Source organism: Amblyomma americanum, chromosome 6, assembly GCF_052857255.1.
Source record: "Amblyomma americanum isolate KBUSLIRL-KWMA chromosome 6, ASM5285725v1, whole genome shotgun sequence".
In the NCBI taxonomy this organism is placed as follows: domain Eukaryota; kingdom Metazoa; phylum Arthropoda; class Arachnida; order Ixodida; family Ixodidae; genus Amblyomma; species Amblyomma americanum.
In genome coordinates this window covers 95,701,680-95,725,058 of record NC_135502.1, presented here as the reverse complement: position 1 = coordinate 95,725,058, position 23,379 = coordinate 95,701,680, and the positions used below count along the sequence as shown (strand labels likewise).

The window sequence follows — 23,379 nt, the reverse complement described above, 5'->3', positions numbered from 1 at the left end:
CGGGGATTGCACTGGGCGTAATGAACCGTAATGATTTCCTGCAAATGTCTGTGTACATAAGCAGGGTCACCCAGTAGTGTGCCATGCATATTGCGCACGGTAGAGGCAAGTATAAATGCTCTGTGACCTTAAAGGCTTGCGGGAAGTAATGTCCCTTGGGGACGAGGGGACGTTCTCGTGCATTTTCTGATGACTTAACGTTGTGCACTGCTGTGCGCGCCTATCGTGGATGTCTATGATGGCGTGGCCAATTCAGAGCCGGTCGGCATCGGCGACTGCGGAAGTGCTCGATGAGCATTGAACCTGACATTAGCGAGGCGCTGTTCCCCGCTCCTGCTCAGGTGGTCTTCGAGAAGTACGTCGACGAGTTCTTCAAGTCGACGGGCGAGTTCCGCACGGCGGCGCTGCAGTCTCTGCGCGACATGGCGTGGGACCTGGTGCGGCCGTCGGCCATCGAGGACGAGTCCTTCCGGCGCCAGTACCTGGACGGCCTCTACACCAACATGCCCATGTCGCCGCTCGCCTACTTCTACTACTTCTGGCTCAAGAAGTCCGTCTCGCGCCAGCGCCGGGGCTTCGGCTCCGCCTCGGCGACTCCGGGCGACCAGCTCTGGGCCGGCTGGTCCGGCGGCTTCCTGTCGGCGTTCCCGCGGCTCGCGCCGCCCTTCCGCCGGCTCGAGATCCCGCTGCCGGTCTTCAACATGGCGCTCGGCGACGACCCCTCGGTGCGGCATCTGCAGATTCCGCGCGTGGCGCCGCGCGTCTACGGCGCCCTGCTCCGCTTCCTCTACCACAGCGCGCTCAACGCCAACGGCAACCTGACCGAGGCGACCGAGGACGCGGCGGCCATGTTCCAGCGGGTCCGCGCCTGCGTCGAAGAGCAGTACGCGCCGTTAAGGTCCGCGCCCACGACAGCGTCCTCGGAGGGAGGCGCTTCCTCGACGTCGGTGCAGGACATGCTGGACGTGCTGGCCGTGGTGCCGGCGTTCGAGGCGTACCGCGCGTACCTGACCGCGGACTTTCGGCTGATGACGGCGGCCGACCTGAACAGCCGCCAGCTTTTCTTCGTCTACTACGCGGCGTCGCACTGCGCCGACGAGGCGGTGGCGCCGCCACGCGGTAGCAGCCCAGCCAGGTTGCGCGTCAACGGGCCTCTGCGCAACATGCCCGAGTTCGCGGACGCCTTCAAGTGTCCCGTGGGCTCGTTCATGAACCCGACCAAGGTGTGCGCCCTCTGAGCCCAGGGCGCCGTTGTGTGCGCCTCTGTGTGCGTCGTCGCGCGCACACTCGTTCTTTTTTTTTAATTTTTGCCCGATTTTCGAGACTGGAGCACGTTGTGCTTACTACGTGTTCTCTGAACAAGTCTACGTGAAAATTTGTGCCGCGAGACGTCATGTGCTAGAAGACTGCATGTTTGTGCCGCTTTCATATTTTTTTCTTCTTCCTACGTTATGCGGACAACTATTTTCGCTTATTATAACTGTTGTATTCTGCACACCACCCGTCTCGTGTTGATTCGCGATCGGCTTTCCTGATTGCAGCCGGGGCAGCTTTAGGTCCTAGGCAGCCGTATGCTAGGTATATTTTTGCCCTTGTTTGTACAGTTTGTTGATTCGCGTGGTCGATGCGAAACTCAGCTGCGGCATACGAGAATGTCCGTTCTTTTCTTTTTCCTCTTTTCTTTTTATCGATGCCCCGCCCTCGCTTCCTCCCTTCGTAAACGACTGGGGCTTCCTTCCTCCGTCGCGGCTCCGGAAATTGTTTCTGGGCCACGTTCCGGACGGCGAGATTCTCGCTAAGTGAAATGCGTTATCCGCAGCGAATGTGTTCGCGAAGCGGCGAGTTTGGGCCTTTTTGCTTTGAGGACCTTGCGACAGATTTTCTTCGAGCAAGAACTGGGCCGCAGGCACCAGTGCGACAGCCTAGAGACTGTCTTATCCGTACATATCTTAACAGCCAGCTCTGGATTAATAAATTAGAGCACCACTATGATCTAATGAATGCGTCACGCGATGCTTCATTGATTTCGATGTCATGTTGGTGCTATGCTTTAATTTTCACAATCACAACGGAAAGCTGTCGACTAAAGGCAGTTCTTGTATGCAGTATTCGTCGCCGTTGCCAACTCTGACCGCCTTCAGTGCCAACATCCTTCCTCGCCTCGCTGTGGTTGGTTGGTTGGTTGGTTGGTTGGTAGAGCGATAATTCCGGGTTCGATATCCGTACCTGGACGTATTTGTTCGACTACGAAGTTCGTAGTCGAAGATTTCGTTTGTAGCAGGATGGCCGCACTCTGTTAGATGCTAGTGAGCAATACCCTCCAGACGCATTGTCCCTCGAGGTCCTCGCCATTGCGCATGCCCTCCAGTCATTTGCCCTCCTTCCCTCTCTCCAAGAGTACACAGTCTATTCAGACTCACAAGCCGCTATACACCACATACAGAAACGCACCCTGACCCCTTCTCTCCAACAGGAGGTCGAGCGAGCGGTCTCCGCACTGCAGCCTTCCATCGTTTTCCTCCGCTGGGTCCCTGGGCATTCAGGGATTGACGGCAATGAGCTGGCCCATCAGCTCGCCCGCGACACACTTTTCCGGGCACCGTTGATCCCCTGGCCCAAGCCCTCGGAGGACGGTGGGAGGCTCACCCTTCGCCGCACCATAAAAGAGGTCTACCTTGAGCTCCGCCTCGACAAACGCCTTTACCCTCCTCCTCATCCATCACTCACGGTGCCGGAGTCTCGCCTTCTTCGGCACATTCAGTTGAATGCAGTTATCACCCCGTCCCGCCTCTTCCTCTATCGCTATCGATCGGACCCTTCCTGTCCCAACTGCCCCTGCATCTATGCGGACCTGGCCCATTGCCTCTTCTATTGCCCGGCTGCTCAGCAGTCGGGTTCCTTCCCCCCACCCTTTCTATCCATCACCACCTGGCTCGACTGGCTTGGCGCTGAAGGGGAAGAAGAACAGCGGCTTCTGGTCGCCCAGGCGGTCGACATGCTCGGCCTATAACTTATGGTCGAATAAAAGTCTTTACTACTACTACTAACTCCCTTATTTGAAATCTTGATTTGACCACCATCAGTGCAGCTTTCAGACCTGGATATGAAAAGCTTGACGTTAAGCATTTTGCTGAAGCAACCTGCCTGCGCGAAGGGGCGTAGGCATCCGCCGACGCAGTGTTGTCCTGCGCGTATGGCCAGCGCTAATCTAAGCGACTTTGGTTTGACGGCAGTGCTTCTTGCGGAGTTTTTGCTTTTTCGAAAACGACCGGCCTCGAACCCAAACCACAGGTGGTTGTGCTTGGTCACTACGTGTTGTGTTTGTGGAGTTCGTAGGAAGCCAGTCATGCCTAGAAATAAATGTACTAGAAGAAGTTGCTTGGACGTCAGGGGGAGATTCATTTGTCCGGTTAATGAACATGGCTAGGCTGGCTGGTTAGACCTCCGCCTCCACCACACTTGCACTGATAACGAGCGTGTTCGACGTGTGCAAAAGGGTTGGGCTGGATTTAATGCCCAGTTAGCTGCTAAGGTATATGTCTCTTTAGTTTTCTTTACTTTATATACTACTTACTTTACTTTACTTACTTTACTTAATGCCCAGTTAGCTGCTAAGGTATATGTCTCTTTAGTTTACTTTATATACTACTTACTTTACTTTACTTACTTTACTTTATGTTATAGACGTTGAGAACTATTGAGTATCACGTAATGTTGTTATTGCTGATTTTGCTTCGTCGTCATCATCGACAGCCTGACTACGTCCTGTGGTGTCGGCCTGGACGGCCGCAAGAAGTGAGTCGAGACTCGGCATAACATGACGAAAGACGTTTTATTCATGGCGGGATGGGTTGTTATATGGAACGATCACATGAGAATGCAAGCCAACAACGAAGCACAGATGCACATTTAAAGACCAAATAAGATCCAATCAAAACAAACCAAAACTGAAACTCAGGACAGAACATACTCCCTCCTTTCGGGGAAAAGCAAACATTGGTGAAAAATTGAAATTGAATGGAAAATTTTGAATACGAAGTTATACAAATACAAGATGAACAAATATCTGAGCACAGAAATTAGCTTACTCCTATGTAAGCTTTGAATCGGAAAACAACATTTCATACTTCATCCCAAAAGAACAATGAATGAGCACTTCACTCATCAAACACAATGAATATTTAACACTTCATCAAAAACAATGCACTTCTTCAAACCAATGAATATCTGAAACATCCCAAAAGAATAATGAGCACACTTCATAGAGAACAATGAATATGCCCATCCGAAATATATATTCACCTTTTTTTTTAAACAATGAAGGGTCTTAATGCATGGCAAGCTTAAATGCTCAAGAATGCTCATCAAATGCTGCTAGGGCAGCATCACTGAAAGCTACTAGTAACATCGGACACTGGAGCTCACGAGATATCATTAAGGTTTGGATGAACTATTTCCTGAGCGTCCCCAGGGAAACTGCTGATGGGCGTCCCCATGAGCAGTGAACCCTTCGTCAAAATAAAATGATATCTTATAAAATGCTCCGTCTTGCTGTTTTTATGATGTTACCTTAGAACATCGGCTAGCTTTAATTGGCCGGAAGAAACATCCTACTCAATGAAAACGAAAGGTGCACACCACCATAGAACATCGGCCAATTCTACTAAACTGGAATAAACATACGAAAGAACCAATTTACTTTCCAAGGAAGTCACACGACTCAGACTGAAATGATCATACTCTGATGGTAATAATTCATTATATGTCTGACATTAAACAGTACTAAGTGCATCTGCCGGCACAAAGGAAAGGAAATATCATATGTATAGTAGCCTGAAAAATATACTCATTTCTGAACAGTTGAGCATTATTTTTATCATATTGGAATGTAATTTCGAAGAATTTTCTTGTTGAGGAATGCAACCTCATAATATTATACTGAATAATCTTGAGAACACAGTGAAAGAAATATCAGAAATATTGAAGCATTCATATCACATCATAATATCAGGATAATGTTATGCACAGAAAAACATCACAGAAATATCACTCACTTCCCGTACAATAGCTACTGGGAAGGAGAAACTGCACACGAGAGAAATGACATTGAAATACATTTAAAATACCCGGTTGCATTTCATGAATTATGTTGCGCAAAGAATTCAAAAAATGAAATGCAATGACCCTTCTTAGACAAGAGACATGAATGCAAGACAACATATTGTGACACACAGTCCTTAAACCAGTATGGCTTGCGAGCGTTCCTTCTCGGTCGCTCGGAGGGCCGCTCAAGAAGTGGGTCAACACTGAGAATTGCACGACGAATGGCGTTTTATCCATGGCGGGATGTGTTTTATAGAAAACAACCACTTGATAATCCAAGCCAACAACGAGGCACAGATGCACATTATCAAGACCAAATCCGATCCAATCACAACAAACCAAAACTGAAACTCGGGACACAATACGTCCACTGCAGGAAAAATGCCTCTCCCACATCCCCCCAAATTTACCCTGTCCTGTAGCAGATGCGTGCAGCTTTTCCCCGTAGCCTTCATAACCTCATCCGCCCACCTAACATTCTGCCGCCCCCTGCTACTCTTACCTTCTCTTGGAATCCACTCCGTTGCCCTTAACGACGACCGGGTATCTTGCCTTCGCATTACATGTCCTGCCCAAGCCCATTTCTTCTTGATTTCGACTAGTATGTCATTAAATCCGAGTTTTTTCCCTCACCCGCTCTGCTCTCTTCGTCTCTTAACGTACCTATCATTTATCTTTCCGTAGCTCGCTGCGTTGTCCTTACCTTAAGGTGAACCTTTTTCGTTAGCCTCCACGCTTCTGCCCCGTATGTGAGTACTAGTAAGATACAGCTGCTATTTACTTTTCTCTTGAGGGATACTGGTATACTGCTGTTTATGATGTAAGAGATCTGCGAAATACAATCCGCCCCTTTGGTATTCTTCTAATTGTTTCACTCTTTTGGCCCGGATCAGCAGTCAATATCCGCCTTAAATAGACGTATTCTCTTACCACTTCCAGCACCTCTTTACCAATTGTGAACTGCTGTTCTATTGCCAGGCTGTTGAGCATTACTTTGGTTTTCTGCAACTTAATCCAGGGTAATCCACTCTTAATCCAATCTAATCCTATATAATCCACCGCAATACTCCAGAATCCACCCGTAATCTTGCCGCACAGGCAGGTATGGTATGGTATAGTATGGTATGGTATGGTATTAGCCTTTACGGATTAATTTAGACCACCTGAGGCTGGGACTTGATTCTGTGAGCTCGAAGCTGAGTCTATCAGTAGGTCTTGCTTTTCTCTGTCCATCTTGTGTATGTCCCTTCTACACTCTGTTCCAAAATGCCGTAGCGCGTAGTAAAACGTGTGTGAATTCCACGAGCGGACTAAATTTTGAGCGGCATATCATATATTAACTACGCCGTCTGTCAGGGACGCTGTTTTGGTACGCAAGCGACGAAATATCGCTTGCTTGCTGCTTCCACATCGCCCAAGAAGGATGTCATCTTTCACTCGCTTGTATGTAAGTTATCCGACCTCAACCTGCTGCGCGACGTGGGTCTGATCTTCCTTTCCTCCACTTTTCATTTTCCTGTTTTTCTACTCTCACGTCTGCACCCGGAAGTGATGGCTGTCACATTGGTGCCAGTACACAAGCCCGTGCTTTTTCCTCTTAATTTTTCTGAACCAGTCTCCCCTTTGTGCTAGCGGGTCTTAGTACTTTGGGACCTTGGGATGCTCCTTGGCCGTTTCTATTATTGCTTAATTTTCAGCTTGTCGCTGTTATCTGACACGCCTTACACGTGCTCTACCAGTGAGAAATCACAGGACTTGAGTAGTATAATATCTGCACTGATTTTACCCTGACGCTAAGTAGCTGGAAGACCACGATCGTAGGATCACGAGCCTTCACCATCGTGCCCTTGTAACCTACGCCGACTGCGCGAGACTATATGGTTGGTTCTAAATACAAGTTCCTTGATTTTTTACTTAAGACTCCGTGCCTCAACCCCCACCCCCTCGTCCGCGCGGATTCGTTTTATTTTTCCTGAAGTAAATGTTCAGACGTCTCCACTGCACCAGAAGGACGTTGACCGAAACACACCAGGTGCAAAAGCAACGGGGACGGCGTGTGAGGCTTATTGTTCAACGCAGAGTTAGTGATTCTGACTTTGCAACGCTGATCATCCGAGGGGACACCACTTAACCTCGCCCTGTGCATCTCAGCAGCGCACCACCAAAAACGACTAAGTAGTTTCCGCGCTAACGCCGGGCTAGGCAGCGTCAGGAATGCATGCTAGCTGCACCGTGTCGCGTTGCCAAAATGTTTTGAGGAAAGCAAAGGGCGCAGTAACTGTTTCAATTCTCGGTGGATACCTCAACCACGCCATTAGGGACGGGATTAAGGTGGAAATGAAAGAAGAGAGAGAGGGTGCCGCAGTGGAAGGCTCCGGAATAATTTGGACCACCTGGGGATCTTTATCGTGTACTGACATTGCATAGTACACAGACGCCTTAGTGTTTCGCCTCCATCGCAACGCGGCCGCCGCGGCCGAGATCGAACGCGGATACTCCGGCTGGGTAGCTGAGTGTAATAACCACCGAGCCACCGCGGCGGGTAGTAGTAGTAGAAAACATTTATTCACAAAAAGGTAGGATAAAGAGGAGAAAATACAGATTTTGGATGTTCAGGACTCCAATGCCCACCGCAGTTGTTCTTGCTTGGGATATCAGGTTATGCTGGGTCGCCAAATCAGAGCTGAGCAGGGCAGGCTCTCACTGTTTCTCGAAGTGATGTTTGTCTAGTTCGGGGGGCTTGGGACCGGAACAGCCCCATGTTACATGGTATGTTGTTGGAATTCCGCCACACCAGGGGCAGATGCTGTCATATCTGTCGGGGACGATGATATGGTATTTGCGTAGGTTAGGAGAGGTGTTCGTCGGTAGTTGTCGCCATTCCCTCGCCTCTGCCGCCGTTAGCTTACGGTGTGCTGGGGGATAGACTTGCCTTTGTGTTCGGAGAAGGAGGAGGCGTTCGCCGTACATAGAGGGAAGAGGGGTGACGTCGGGGAGGTTAGTCGCTCGGTTAGTGTATCCTCGAGCTAGAATGTCCGCGGCCTCGTTTCCCTCGAGCCCCTCGTGCCCAGGAGTCCAAGTGATTTGGTGCTTGCATGTGGAATTTTTAACATGCGGGGTAGTCAGAATAGGAGCGACGGAGTGTGGCAGTCTGCAAGAGAGGAAGAGCCGACGCGCCGACTGGGAGGCGGTAACAATTTTTAGCTCATTTCCCATATGGTATCGCTGTGCTGGATGGCGAGGCCGATTACAGCAGTTTCTGCTACTGTGGGAGAGCAGTTTCGAAAGGAGGCGCTGGCGATTTCCTTGATATTGGTGTCCAAGACGACCGCCACCGCGTTTGTAGAATCGGGGTACATGGCTGCGTCGACGTATACAGCACTTCGTGCCTGTCGGTGTAAGCGGCGCAGGTAGTCCACTCGCGCCTTTCGTCGTCCCTTTTGTGGGTCCGAGTGCATGTTGTGCGGGAGTGGGGCTACATACACGTGAGTTCGCAGAGTTGAGGGTGGGTCTCGGTTGTCCTGGACGGCGCGTATGTCAGCCGGGGGAGCCCACTCTTTCCAAGATTGCGCGTCCAGCTTTGGTGGTGAGGAGGCGTTCCTTTTCCGATGCTAGGACGGCTTCCGAAATTTCTTCAATGGTGTTAGTCAGTCCCATGTCGTCGAGATGGGAGCTGGCCGTGTACATCGGGAGGCCTAATGCATTTCTGTAAGGGGTACGAATGATGGCGTCGGCCTTGTCTCGCTCATTCCCCAGAAGTGGTAGGAATGAGAGACCGTGTGACAGGCGGCTCATAACTAGAGCCTGTGTCAGTCGAATTGTATCCTCCTCTCTCATGCCTTTTCGGTTGCGAATGATGCGCCGAATCATGGGGAAGATCTGGAGGGCAGTAGTCCGGATACGCAGTAACATGTGGTCGGCTTTTCTGTCGTTCTGAAGCCAGAGGCCCGGAATGCGGATGAGTGGCACTTTCCTTATTCTCGTGCCTTCGAGGTAAACCTCAATGTCGCCTGGAGATTTGTAGGCATAACCCTGGGTGTGAGCACCTCAAAAGCGCTGTGAGGGAAGGGAGGAAGGTGGGAGCGGAAAAAAGAGGTGGTGTAGTGGATCTCTAACCGTGCGTACACACTGAGCGAAGAGGAGAGCATGTTGTTTGTGCTGTATTTCCTTTATTCTTCTTTTGGAATCTCAGCTAGCCGTTCCATATTTTATGTTGAGACCCTCTTCTTTGTCCACCACTTCTTCTTTCAAGCTGACCTAGATGATGTAGCCTGTCCTGCATATGCGGTCTTATATGCAATGTGCGCTGTACGTGACCATATATGCAATCATGTGCGCTTATATAAACATGTACGCTCTCTATTTTCAGCCAGTTGATCCGGAGCCTGGATTACTATTTAAGTTTATTGCTGTCCAGGTGAGATGACTGTCCGTCAATGAAAGGCGGGCTCGGGCAGGCGGAAATGTAGACATTCAGTGCTTTCATGCATTGAAGGTATCGTGCGTGCCTTGTCTACTATGCCTTGTCAGCAACAAATGTGTACTTATATGGAAGCGTAATCTCGCAAGCCTTGAAATTCGCTGTTCTAGACTCAGCTGAGCAACGATTATCGACCGTTCCCTGGCGGCCTAAGCCGCCACCCTTCCTGTAACCGTTCCTTTACCGGCTCACCGGACGTGTGGGCAGTTGGAAAGACGCAACGTAAGGTTGTTGGCTGTAAAAAAAAAAAAAATGTTTTTCCCTGTATTTTCGCAGGCCCAGTTCTGCCCGGCCTTTCCGCCCGTCGCCGGGTCGGCGTGCCGTCACCAGGCTGAGCTGACCTGACTGGCGACAGGCGGCGCCATGGGTCACGTGATCGTGACGTCGCGCACGTTGCTGTGGACCTTGTTGACGGTGGCGACCGCGCTGTCCATGCTGGCGGCCGTCGTCACCCCCACGTGGCTGGTCGGAGCGCCCAAGCGGCCGCTCATCCGCGGCAGGCTGTCCGGCGCCACGGTGCGGCCGCCGCAGCTCTACCGGCCGTCCATAGGTACGTTGGCCGCGATCCTCTCCTAATTAGGCGCCAGATTCCCCTGGGTCGTGTTCGCACTTAATGCCTGGCCTTGGAAAATGCGCGCGTTCATGTCGCGAAAAGGGAAAGAACCGCGGTATCACCTCTCTAGAAATATTGCTGCACTGCACTGATCAAGAGATCGGGTTAGTGGGCGCCGGTTGGTTATGAGGCACATATTTGCGCGCGTTCACTAACGTTTGACGAAGCTTATTTAAAGAATGGCTTTTAGATGCGTTGGAGAACGAAGTGATACATTATAATACATTGTAAGAAGATAGTCACTTCAAGACTGCTTCAAAATGGATTTGGCGAGGGAAGTAGGGCGACCTAGGAAAACCGACCAGAGCTTCACGTACGTTGCGCAGACCGTATATCGTATAGTCGTGTCCGTAAGCACAGGTCTCCGGTTTCATATAAGCAAGTCGTTCCCTGTCTGCAGCGATGTTAAAGCAGCAGCGTTACGGCTCCCGTTGTGCAGAAAATCAGGCGTCGTCGGCGCCGGCGTTGTGAGCGAAAAAATCCCCGGAGAAGCAGCCTAAGTGGGCAGCCTAGATCACGCCACCTTGTGGTGTCAGCACAACCCACCCACCGGATTGTGAGTAAACTTGACCACCGCGGTAGGTTGCAGTTAAATTAAAGATCGGTCGCGAGAAGTTGCCCAGGAGGAGCAGCCTGGTTCGCACAAGCCCCACGGATGGCAGCACCTGCTATCGCAGGGTCATCGCTTAACCGCGGCACCACTGCGCCAGCAGTGGTATGAAGACTCCCTGGGATCTGTGAATGTAAAGGAGAATGACCAATCCTGCATATGCATGGGAATTAACCCATTAGAGGTATCGCGTTATACCCTTAAGGCGGAGCAAAAATGTCCGCTCTAATTTTTTCTCTCTTTTATAGCTATGGGTGTAGCTTGACTGTCTCGCGTGACACTGAGCTCGATAGAAAATGCCGCGACGTCACAACATCGTGACTTTACACATCATCTTGTAGTAGAGGGAGAGGGTGAAAACGTATTTAGTGAACAAAAGTTCAGAGGTCGGACTGACTACTGAGCATGCGTGGCGTGTGAATTACACTGGTTACATGCTTCTGCATGACATCTGACCGCCTCACTGCCGCCACCTATGGCCGATGCGGGAGTCACGCAGTGGTAGTAAATTTGGGGCGAATGTGAGCGTTCCGACTTTTTGCAGAAATGATACAGTTATTGAGGTCACTTCTTGGTTCATTAGGGTAGAACGGCCTGGACGTTTACAGTAGGTAGACGTCTCGACATGGGATACTATGACAAACATAAGGAAGGAAAGGTGCGAGCTCGACCGCGTCATCGAAGCTAGTCCGTTGCTCACCCCCCTACTTTGTCCTTGGGTTTTGTTGACACGGGCATAGCACGCGTGGCTGGATGTGTAGTCTTTTTTTTCTTTTTAAAACTTGGCTTTTGATCAGTGCTGTGCAAGTTCGGCCTCGCCCCAGCTGACACAAGAGTAGGTTTACTTCACAACCAAAGCTGCAAAAGCGAGACCATCGCTGGAACCTCGACCTTGAGTGAATAAATAAATAAGTACTGTGCTATCGCCGCAGTTGATCACGCATCATGTTAAACCGCAACGCAGTCTCGCACTGTGCATTGCACATCGTCGTCTTCATAAACTTCCTTCTGCTGCGCGAACAGATCAGATCGGATTAACCTGAGTCTAATATCTTCGCCAGATGTGCCGACTACCCAGCAAATAATGCCATGAGCCAATCAGGCTAAACACATGCTTTCGCACGTCTACTCGGTTTAACTACGTTAAAATCCTACCATTTTTTGCGCTGTTTAATACAGTGCACATTTTGTTGAACGTCGACGCTGAAAGAGCTGTCATACTGCACGTGCTGCTGGCACTACCGTAACGTAGTTTGCGGTTATTCGGCAGATGTAATCGCTCAGTTCGCGCAAGCGCGCATTGTGGTGCCCGGCTGTGCATACTGTGGCCGCAGCTCCTTGGTTTCCGCGCGTTTTCTCAACTCTAATCAAGTTTGCGTCTTTCTCCGGCTTTTTGGCCTTAGATTCGTCGTCAGTAACAGGAATTAAAACTTTGCGTATTGACCGCGCAACAAAAGTGCGAGCTAAGGCACTGCGCTAGAGCCTCTTACATATGGTGTAAATCTGTCTGTTTCAGCCCAGTGCTGCATTAAGATGCGAACATTTCGAACAGTTGGCCTGAACCACTCTCTGGCAGCTAGAAAGCTGCGCGTTTTTTGGCTAGCTTCTCAGCGCGATTCATTTTTTTTTCTGCCTGTAAAGCGTGCTTCACCGCGGATAGACTATAAGTGCAGTGAAGCTAGCTTTAGAGAATTTATTCGAGAGACGTTTTGAATGCATTCTTCTTCAAATTACCATACAAATCTTCATCGTTATTATTATTATTATTATTATTATTATTATTATTATTTCTTGTTGCGGAAATAATACAGCACAAGCAGAAAAGGTGCGCAGCTTAGCATGCAGCGCATTGTTCAACAGTTTTGCATGCCAAGCACAGTTATTGAATGCTACATTTGACTTCTGGCTGCTTGTGCGTCATAACGCCCTAAAATAAATGGGAGGGTCAATATGTGTCTGAACGCCTTATATCCTGCATACGGGATGCGCTTTTGAGACTCGGAACCCGGGTGCGGGGCGAATTCGAACTTGACGAGAGGAACTGGCGCTAGTCTGACGCCAACGTCGCTCGATCCCGTTTGACATTTTGTTTCCTTGGACTGAAATCTGTTGAAACGTTTTGCCAGATCCCTTGATCGATGCTCTGCCACTTTCTTTTGACGCCCATATTAGCTGCGACAAGCGTTGGACTCGAGGTACGCGTTTCGGTCGCTGACATACGGGAGCCTGGCTTGAGTGAGAGGCGCTTACCGGCCGTCTCTTGTGAATAAACACCGAGTAATACTTTCTTTTAATAAAATAATTTTTTTTCACGAACGGGAACAAACGCTACTCGCGTTGCTGCACACTCATGGTCGCAGCCGTAAATCGGAACGCATCGTGGAACACTGCAATCCCTTTATGACGATTGACCGACTAGAAGCTGCTCTTCACCTACGCCCCCATTTCTCCTCTAATTCGCCAACAGCGGCCAAGTGCCATCCTTCCTTTGCAATAAAGGATTAATTCATTCACTCATTCATTCATTTTGAACCCTTCTTATAAGCCAGTGCAGAACCATTTTAATCCGATCACGCGAAATGAATGCAAAAACCGTTTTTAAGATGTAGTATTGGGGACAATTCTCCAGGACATACGAAAACCGATTTAGCCTTGCAGGTGCTACTTCCAACTGTCACCTCATTTGACTGCCGCACATCAAAGCACGCGAGCCCAACTTCAACGCATGCTAATAACAGAGATGTTTGCTTAAGTTGCCACTCACACGTCCTGGAGACTTTGTCCTCGATAGTGCGCCGCCACGTTTCGGGCAAGCGCTGATGTGGTTCCGGAATGTATGCGTGTTCGTTCATGTCTTCTGCACGCATCAGAGCTTTCAAACGGTGCAAGATAAGCTGAATTGTTTACTTAATCGCTTCTTCTTTCTGCAATGAGTCCGGAGTACAATAGGCATCCGGGAAACACTGTAGAATCATCACGTGGAGATATCAGTACCCGACAGAAATTGCATAAATAATCATCAGGGAGGGCTGAATTTTTGTCTGCTGTCTAGACACGTTTCTTACAAAAATGTGGAATTTTGAACTTTTTCCTTGAGAGGATGGTAGTGCGTGACTGAAGGCGTTAAATGCGGAGATTTCGCCAAAATGAATTCAGTTGGAGGTCAGCACGCGTTATTTTTTAGTTGCAGTTGCTGTCTTTATGTCTTTGTTTCCTGTTCACACCGACTTTTCACTCTCGGGATGAACCAGCTTGCTTATTCTGCTCTTTTGGGTATGTAAAATCGGTCACGGTGTGAAGCGCATGGTCAGCTGGCCGCCACCCTTGAAACTCGATACAGTAGGCGACACAATCGCCTCGTGCCGCATTTTGCTGCGAGAAGCCTCCAAACGTACGCTTCCCTTCATCGCGTGCAGCATTCGTTTTGTGTCCCTTCACTAAGAAGAGTAAAGTCATCTGGTTTATTATACTATTTCCTTTCAAGACTTGCTTGTGCGACTTTGCACATTTGGACATTATTCACAGGGGTTTCCACGGAACGTTTTCTTCCTTCCGCGGCAGGAGCCGTTATTGGGAGCCCACCCTCCCAGCGTCATGTAAAGCTAGAAGAGGTGAGAGAAAGAAAAAAAAGAAGGGAGAGAAAATGTAGGAATGCCGTCAAGGAAAGAGAAATTGAAAGAAGAGAGAAAAAAAACTCAGTCTGAAGCTCTGGCAAAGGCCACAGAAAAGGCAGACTGGCGGAGATCGCTACGCCGTCACCGTTGCCGCCGAGGAAAGAGTTTACCTTTGTTGACAGACGTGAACTCATTGACAATTCCACCATATCACACTGTATATACTTTTGGAGGCGAGTCAGAAGTAAGCTTGTCCGCTGCTGCCTTGTGCTGCAGTCTACATTTGTGCAGGCCATGCCATGCTACACCAGTTGCAGCACTAAAAGCTCTCTCGCGTGACTTGGTTTCCTTGTGCACGTAGCTGCAGCAACGGTGCCTGAAAAATTGCTAGACTTTCGCTACTTCACTGTACCGTATCTTTTCTTCCAGCAACATCTGAAAGATGTAACTCACAAGTACACCTCGAGCTAGATGATATGTTTTTAGCGCGATCGCGTTAAGGCTCCCAGTCTTCAGAAAATCCACCGTCGTCATCGGCGCTGCAAGCGAAAAATCCTAGAAGCAGCCTAAGTGGGCCACCCAGGTCGCGTCGCCTTGTGGCGTCAGCAACCTGCCCACCATGGTAGGTGGTAGGTAAAGATGTGATTGGTCGCGAGAGGTTACTTTGGAAGAGCAACCTGGACCTCAGTGGCAACACCTAGCTGCCATCGCAGGGCAGTGCCGCATCGCTTAACCACTGCACCACTGCGCCATGAGTGGTATGAGGACTCCCAGCGATCTATGAATTTACAATAGAGAATGCCCAATTCCGCATATATGGGCTTCAACCCATTAACACTATGCCGTCATACCCTTAAGGCGGAGCTAAAGTGTCCGCTCCAATTTTTGCTCAGTATGGCTGTCGTGGGTATTTCTTAATTAACCGCACCTTTACGTGGGAAGGTGATTTGACTGTCCAGAGGTTCATGTGGTGACTCGTTTCAATATTGCAAGCTTTATGTTATGGCTGTCTGTACCGATCTATATACCATTTGTGGGAGTGCTTCAAGTGTTTCATTAGGTCGGGACTCAAACTGGTCTGGCATTTATCAGTCGCTGATTCTGGTCCTTGACGGTTGTTTTTCAACATATAGCTGTATACAGTATCGCTTAACGAGAGCTAGATATGCATCTTCATCGTCGTCTCATCGGTTCAGCTGCAGGTAAGAATGGGCGAACTTGTCTTTGCACTTGTTCGAAGGCCAGGAATGTGGCGTGTGAAACTTCCACGTGCTTCGCGGGGAAGGGCGCGTAGCAGGGAGCATGACACGCAAGTGCTGAACGTGACTTTCTCCGCGGATCGACCTAAAGGCCATAGATCCGTTTTTTGAAGCTGATCTGGGGACTCAATTCGACCTACAGCGATGTCCGCTGTACCTTTGATGAGAATTAACTAGTACATCGGACGTATCTTTAGACGAAATTTGTTGCTCCTTGACTAGATGGAAAGTCTAGTGATTTTTATTCACCTGACTATTTAAGCCGCTTTATCATTTCGGTTCAAAAGTAATATTTTTCAGCCTAGATAGCTTAAAGGCCTCAAGAAAGCCAGTTAGTCGTTTTCCAAAGACTATGGTTAATTTTTGTAATGCACGTACACAATTTCATACAAACTGTCAAAATGTTATATTAAAACATCAGCATTGATGAAATTCTAGAAAAAAAAAAAGACTTTAAAACTGGTGGCAAAATCTGTAAGCAAGAAAATGGTGGAAGACGTACTACCAAGCTCACAGTTGTCTGAAATATTGCTTGCTGCGTTCGACAGCTCACGTAACAAAAAAAAAAGTCCATTTTGCTGGGTAAAGTATGCTAAATACTTCTGAAACGAAGAAATTAGGGCTAGCTAGAGCTAGTATTATGCGCCCACTATGCGCCCGTCCTTGTGCTCTTCTCGTCCGTGCCTTTCGTAGCGAGAGCTAAACTGGGCTACCAGTCGAGCATTTCGCGGCGGCTGAAAGAGGCCAGCTGTGCGCATGCGCCGATACCATGGTAACGAGAGAGACCCTGTAGGTGCACCGCGCGCTTCGCCGTCGCCTCGCTGGCCTCACCGCACTATTACGCGTGCGCAGCACTGTGTATAAAAGGCGGACACGTAATGGGCGGCTGTATAACAACATTTGACGTGGATGCAGAGAAGGAGACTCCAGCTGCTGCTAAACGGTGGTATAGACAAGAGAAGATTAACTCTTCTGATCCTGAGGTTGTCGCCTGGCACTTGGCTACTCAACAAAGAGCGGATGAGCGTAAGAAGGTGAAGAGAGCAGCGGAGATACCTGAACAGAGAGAGGAACAGCATGCCAAGCAGGGATGCCAGACTGCCGAGCGTAATAGACGGCGCAGAGCCGCCAAGATGGAGCCCAATTTGGGCCCAGTGTCTCTCATTGCTAAACATAGAGTGACCACAAGCTCAGCCAGGGAAACGTGCCTCCGCTACGTATATCCTGACATATCCGAGCTAATCCACGGCCAATTTTTAGCACATTTCCCTTGCTTAAACTAGCTAGAGCACAGTCTGAAAAAAAAGCTGTGATGGTGGGCACATGCACAGTCTTCGTGTGAAGGCCAGAATGAAAACGAAATTGAGAAATAAATGTACATGAAATCACCTTCAAGGTGTTCACAAAAAAATTCTTGGGACAGTAAAAAGAACGAAAAATAAAGTGTCCCTGCCCGTGCTCAAGATGTTCACTGAGGTTAGATTGGGGCTAAAGAAAAAAAAATTCAATCAAGGCGGAAAGCTGGGCTAGTCGGTGTTTCATCATGAATTAAAAGACTAGCGCATATAACAAAGACACAGACATAGAAGTAGACAGGACGAGCGCTAAACGAACAACTTGTCGTTAAAACAAATAAAGGTGGATGAGAGGTAACACTTAACTAACGCTACAAAGTCATTTACAGAAACCCCGCTGCTATTTTGGAACTTAACAGCCCCCCAGCTTTCAATTCGCTCTTTTACTGCGTCTAATAATTCTATTTGGGGAATGGAATAAAAGAGCTCCTCAATATCTACTGAAAAGGCGAAATTAGCTCCTGAAGCACCACCTTGCTCACCCAAAAAATTCAATCACATCCTTTGAGTTGCTCACACGAAAAGGGTCTTCTACATCTAGTTGGCTAAGGTGCTTTTGAAGGTATTTTGATACCAGGCCTTGCCAGGTTTCATTCTCGGATACAATTGCTCTGAGAGGCATGCCTTCTTTGTGGGTTTTGGCGGAAAAGAATACGTTCAGACCCAGCATCTTCGCTGTTTTTACAGACTGATATAGTCCTGTCAAATTGAGCCGTTCACACATTTTTAATGCCTCTGCTTTTACTTTTCTGCCAGATATTTTCAGGGGAATAAAATTCTTGTCAATAGCTTGCTTAGCCTTTTCAAGATATACATCGTTTTGGGCAACACGACGAATCCACCCTCTTTATCAGCGGTCAGCAAAGAAAGGTTATTCTTCTTGAGGTAATGGATTGTATTGCTCACCGCTAGCGTTACCCCACGCGAACACGGCTTTCTACTCGACAAGCAGTCGACACCTTCGGAAATACATCTAGCCTTGTCTTCCACGTCTGCACATTGCCCTACTTTCCTAACCATGGTAATGAGTCCGAGAGGTGTTTCGTTAACCTCATTACAAAATTTAGGCCCGCAGCTCAAAACCTTTTGTTTATCTGGGAGACCACATTCTGCTAAACACAACACTTTTTTCTTAGGGACATCTTGGGAATCCTCTTTTGCTTTTTTCCAAGCACACAATGATGGCAGGCCACAAGACCAAAGAAACTCGGTAACATTCGCTACCTCTCTGGCCCAAGTCCTGATAAAGGCATCACAGGTTACCTGGCAGCTTGTCCTGGTCGCAGCATGCACACGTAAGCACAACTGCAAATACCAAATGCTTCTCCAGAGTTCGGCACGGAAGATCTTGGTGATTCTTCTGGTATGTCGTACAGATGCTTGGTAGGGATGGAACAAAGCTTGCACGTCAGGCGGTACCAGTCCATTCTTCAGGGCGAAGGATAGCACTCTTGCACGATAGGTAGTGACTGCTATTAGGTTCACATAGGTAACTGAAGGATCACGACACATAAAAGAAGGAAGCACAGGGCCCGATGTACGAGAAATCAATGCAATCAAGGCGGAAAGCTGGGCTAGTTGGTGTTTCATCATGAATTAAAAGACTAGCGCATATAACAAAGACACAGACATAGAAGTAGACAGGACGAGCGCTAAACGAACAACTTGTCGTTAAAACAAATAAAGGTGGATGAGAGGTAACACTTAACTAACGCTACAAAGTCATTTACAGAAACCCCGCTGCTATTTTGGAACTTGACAGCCCCCCAGCTTTCAATTCGCTCTTTTACTGCGTCTAATAATTCTATTTGGGGAATGGAATAAAAGAGCTCCTCAATATCTACTGAAAAGGCGAAATTAGCTCCTGAAGCACCACCTTGCTCACCCAAAAAATTCAATCACATCCTTTGAGTTGCTCACACGAAAAGGGTCTTCTACATCTAGTTGGCTAAGGTGCTTTTGAAGGTATTTTGATACCAGGCCTTGCCAGGCTTCATTCTCGGATACAATTGCTCTGAGAGGCATGCCTTCTTTGTGGGTTTTGGCGGAAAAGAATACGTTCAGATGAAACACCAACTAGCCCAGCTTTCCGCCTTGATTGCATTGATTTCTCGTACATCGGGCCCTGTGCTTCCTTCTTTTATGTGTCGTGATCCTTCAGTTACCTATGTGAACCTAATAGCAGTCACTACCTATCGTGCAAGAGTGCTATCCTGGGTGTTATTTGAATATGTTTGTTGTATTGTCCAGCACAAAAGGAATTGCTCGAACTTCATGGAATTCAGCGCAGCAAGTGGAACAATAATGAGGAATAAGACAAGCACGGGCTGACTGTCAGCACAAGTTTTTAGATTGCCAGACCTCGTACCGCACTTTTCCTTCACCCCTATTTCATGCGTTGCATTGTATTCCGTGATATTAACGTACCAGCATCTTTATGCTGAGTTGCATAGTTTTAGAAGATAACTTCTTGCTTTGGCACTGTTTTCAAAAAAGCTGTATAGTGTTGATTGAGTTTTGCTTTTACAAAGAAGTGATAAGTGAAATTAAAATAAAGTTTATTATTTGAAAGCAACACTACACAAACCAAAAACACCTTAAGAATAGCAATGCAGTAAGAGGTTGCTGGAATGGCCTACAAGATAAATTCTAACATCTACTTGCACAGAGCACAGTAAGCTGACTTTTTTGCATCTGTCAACGATGCATATGATACATGCTAATTGCTCACTGCTTTTACGGCATGATCAGAGCAGATGCTTCAAACATAGAGAGCAGATGCTTTCTTGAATGGGACCATGTGCTAGCAGGAAATTGGAGTGGCATAGGCTTGCAAGCATTCAAGTGGAAGCATCATGCAGTTTGAAGAAATATATGAGGGAAAAGGGTGAAATCACAGAGCAAACCGTGTTTCGACTGCAAATTGAGGGAGAGGCATTCTTCTGTGCTGAGTGATCAGTACATGCCTACTGGCAGTGCAAAGGGTCCCAGCAGTTAAATTAGGTGCTGTTCACTTTTAATAATTCAGCCTTGAAGAGGACTGACAATTAATTCGAATTTTAGGGAGCTCAAATTCACACGTCTTTTAAATGCACTTCATGCTGGCTGGGCCACAGTGACAGTTTGAATAAATGGTCAGTTTGAATCAAGCGAGCTTGAATTTATAAGAGTTCACTGCAGAAATATGCCCAATTATACAGTTGTTTACAAGTCATGAAGTTTTTTAAGATTATTATCTCCATAGTGGTACCAGTCATGCTATATAGCAGTACTTCTTTTTTTTTTTTGAAGCTACAAGAGATTTCTGATGTGCTCATACTAGCCTAAATATGCTAAGATACTGAGAAAACCAAGTGAAAGTTGAGGTACCCTTGAAGAACTTCAGGTAGATGCTGTGATACTGTATCATGTGCTGTCTCTGCAGGCCTCTACAACCGCTGCGTCAAGCTGCACCAAATTGGCGAGCTGTTCACGGACAACTGTGCTCCGTTTGTGACATCACTGTCGATGCCGTCAGACGAGTTCCCCAGCCCTTGGAAGGCATCACTCGCATTCTTCGCTGGTGGCCTTATCCTCATGGCGGTCACTGTGCTGTCTGCAGTGCTCGGCTGCTGCGTCCAGAGCGTGCTCAAGAAGAGCATCTTCACCGTCTCCGGCACTGTTCAGGCCGTCGCGGGTGTGGTCCCTACCTTTATCTCATATGATGTGCATATGAACAATGTATTGATCTTTACTTTTTTTCCTTGTAATCAAAGTTGTTGTCTGTGCAACACTACAGATGAAATAAAAGATCAGAGGGCTTGATTGAAAATAAGTATTGCTGATGATGCAGGCTTGAAGCAGTGAAGACCAATGTCTTCTAGCACTCTAGAAAATGGAGAATTGAAAAAAATTTTGTAACATGCTGTCATTCAAAACACTGTGCACTGATCTTTATTTTATTTCTCTTGAGATTGACATTGTGCTCAAGGCAACATCAGATCTTCCTTGCACCTGCAAGTAAAGTAAAAAATCAGGACATGATTAAAAATCCTTATTGCTGATGATTTCACCTTGCAGCAGTAAAGAATGTTCATGCGATTCTTCTAGTGAGCAGTCAAGAATATGGTGAATCTTTAAAACATTTTTAGAAACTTTCATTCAGAATGCCTGCAGTGTAAAGGTAAGGTGGCTGGTACATCATCTCCATTTTATTTGCTGTCAGAGAAACTAATGCTGAATGGAAACATTAGCATGAGAGCTAGCCAGTAACTCCTCTGTATTGTCTTCTTCAAATATGCACCAGTTAAGCTCACTGCCGCATAGTTTTTTTTTTTGTGTATAAGAAAAATACTGCATAATGGTGTGCGTGTGGTCCAACTGTTAAAGTCCTAAAGGTGTTTGTAGAAAGGGTTAAAATTTTAAATTGTTGCTCAGCATTGAAACAGAAAGTCATTCTTATGCTTGATGCTCATTGATGGCGCACCAATATAAGACAAAAGTAGAAGACAGATGAGATAACTGCTACTTCTAACTATGATCAACAGTGCCAGCACAGCTAGGATTGCTTTTAAAATCCAAGTTGGCAAGCAGAAAATAACTCGTAATAAATTTTAAAAATCTGAAAGCAGTAGTAGCTTTTGTGTTTGTACATTCCTGCTGGCATACATGAATAGAGGCTCTTCGGTTTGCATAGATTCTAAGTGAATAGTAATTTTCTTCAGATGATTGCAAAGCAAATATTTCACACTTTCAGTGTATAAAAACTAATAACAAATAATACAAAAGCATTTCCACAACCATTAATTTTGTGAGTCACAGGGCCACTACAGATGGAAACAGAGTGCACTGAGTTTTAAAGCACATCTCCAAAAATTTCAAACAGCACACTTTGTATACATAGAAAGCAATGTTTGCTCTTTTGGTAATGTGTGTATAATGATAAATGGTAGTTAATAAAGATACATAAAGTTGAAAAACCGTGTTTCTATCTGGAAGCGGAAGAGATCCTGGCTGGAGCTTCTGAATTTATATTTGCCCCACCTAGAAAATGGCATATCCAGCTGGAGCTGTCATGATGTTATTACAAGCCAGCAGAAAAAACATCCTTCCGCATATTAGGATACCATGCCATAATTGAGGACTTTTCACTTGCAAGCTGAAAAACCTTGGATTTGGAATGTTGTGCCTTCCGTCATTCCAGGTCTGATGTTCCTGCTTGGGCTTCTGCTGTACCCAGCTGGCTGGGGCACTCGGAGGGTGCACACAGTCTGTGGGCCTCACTCGGAGCCTTTCATGCTGGGTGGCTGCTCTCTAGGTGAGCACTCATAAATGGATGAAGGCAATGCGTAACAACTCAAGGGAAGGCATGAGTGTGAGACCTACGAAGTGAAAAAACTGTGCAAAGTCATCAAGTTTTTCAATTTTCAATACGCCATTGGATCAGGCTTTGAAACAAATGGGGCTGCTTGTTGAAGCAGACAGGACCACTTGTTCACTTATACTCTTTCAGGGCTGAAGCAATGCTGTGGTTAAGGAATAAAAAAAATAGAAAGAGTAAAGCATGCAGCAGGGTTTTAACAGTTGCTAACAAATGGCTGGTTTGAAGAAGATTGAGTTGGTGATGGTTGTGATGAAGGTTAGAAAGTGGCTCCAGTTTATGAATTTCAGCTATTTTTTGAGCATTTACAAGTTTCTGAGCACCGAAAATCGTGTGCACTGTTGTTCATGAGGAAGGGTGAAGAAATCCATACATAGAAGTTGACTTCACATAAAAAACAGCTATTTGGCATGTATCATAAGTACTAAATTATACATTTAAAGACCTTTCATAGCTTTCTTAAATGTGATTTGTAACACCTGCGGCCACAGTACCATTTAATTTGCCCCCTTTCACAAGTATCGTACAATTTCTGCATTGATGTGATGGGAACCAGATGAACTGCACTAAACTGGCTATGCCTTCATATCGGATTTTAACATAGGTGCAGATCTTTGTTTCATTTCGCAAACTACAAGCCTAACTTGTGTGCAGCTTGTTTGAGTTCAATTTGTGACCTTTCTGCTACATATGAGGGCCACAAATTTTCTTTTTTTTTATTAGATAGAATGTTCACTTCGTATTTGCCTTGAAGTGGAAAATAATTATTTTCCCACGCCTTTTGAAGCTTGAAAATTGAGGATTTGGAATTTAGGCAGGCAGTTTCTTTTTTTTTTTTACTTTCCTCTCAGTTTTGATGATGATGGCGATGAATTTCTATGGCGCAAGGGCGCCTGCGGAAGCTGAGTACCAGGCAGGGAAAACGTTGTACCCATTTTATCGGCCCCCTCTCATGCTGGGGCGGGGACACCTTTGTTATTTATTTA

The 23,379-nt window shown here is 47.1% G+C and overlaps 2 protein-coding genes across 3 annotated transcripts in view; both read left to right on the top strand.

Annotated features, from left to right (window-relative positions):
* LOC144093875 (LHFPL tetraspan subfamily member 2a protein) overlaps positions 1-23,379 on the top strand; it is a 99,375-nt gene that overhangs the window by 72,380 nt on the left and 3,616 nt on the right. For both annotated transcript variants that reach the window (XM_077627615.1, XM_077627617.1), the window contains exons 2-4: positions 9,860-10,133; positions 20,459-20,710; positions 22,217-22,330. In XM_077627615.1, the coding sequence (XP_077483741.1) occupies positions 9,947-10,133; positions 20,459-20,710; positions 22,217-22,330 (553 nt within the window). In that variant the 5' untranslated portion in view covers positions 9,860-9,946. The remainder of the gene's footprint in view (positions 1-9,859; positions 10,134-20,458; positions 20,711-22,216; positions 22,331-23,379) is intronic.
* Positions 291-1,546, top strand: LOC144095392 (uncharacterized). Its single transcript, XM_077629146.1, has one exon. The coding sequence runs from the start codon at positions 291-293 to the stop codon at positions 1,236-1,238; it is 948 nt and encodes a 315-aa protein (XP_077485272.1). The 3' UTR covers positions 1,239-1,546.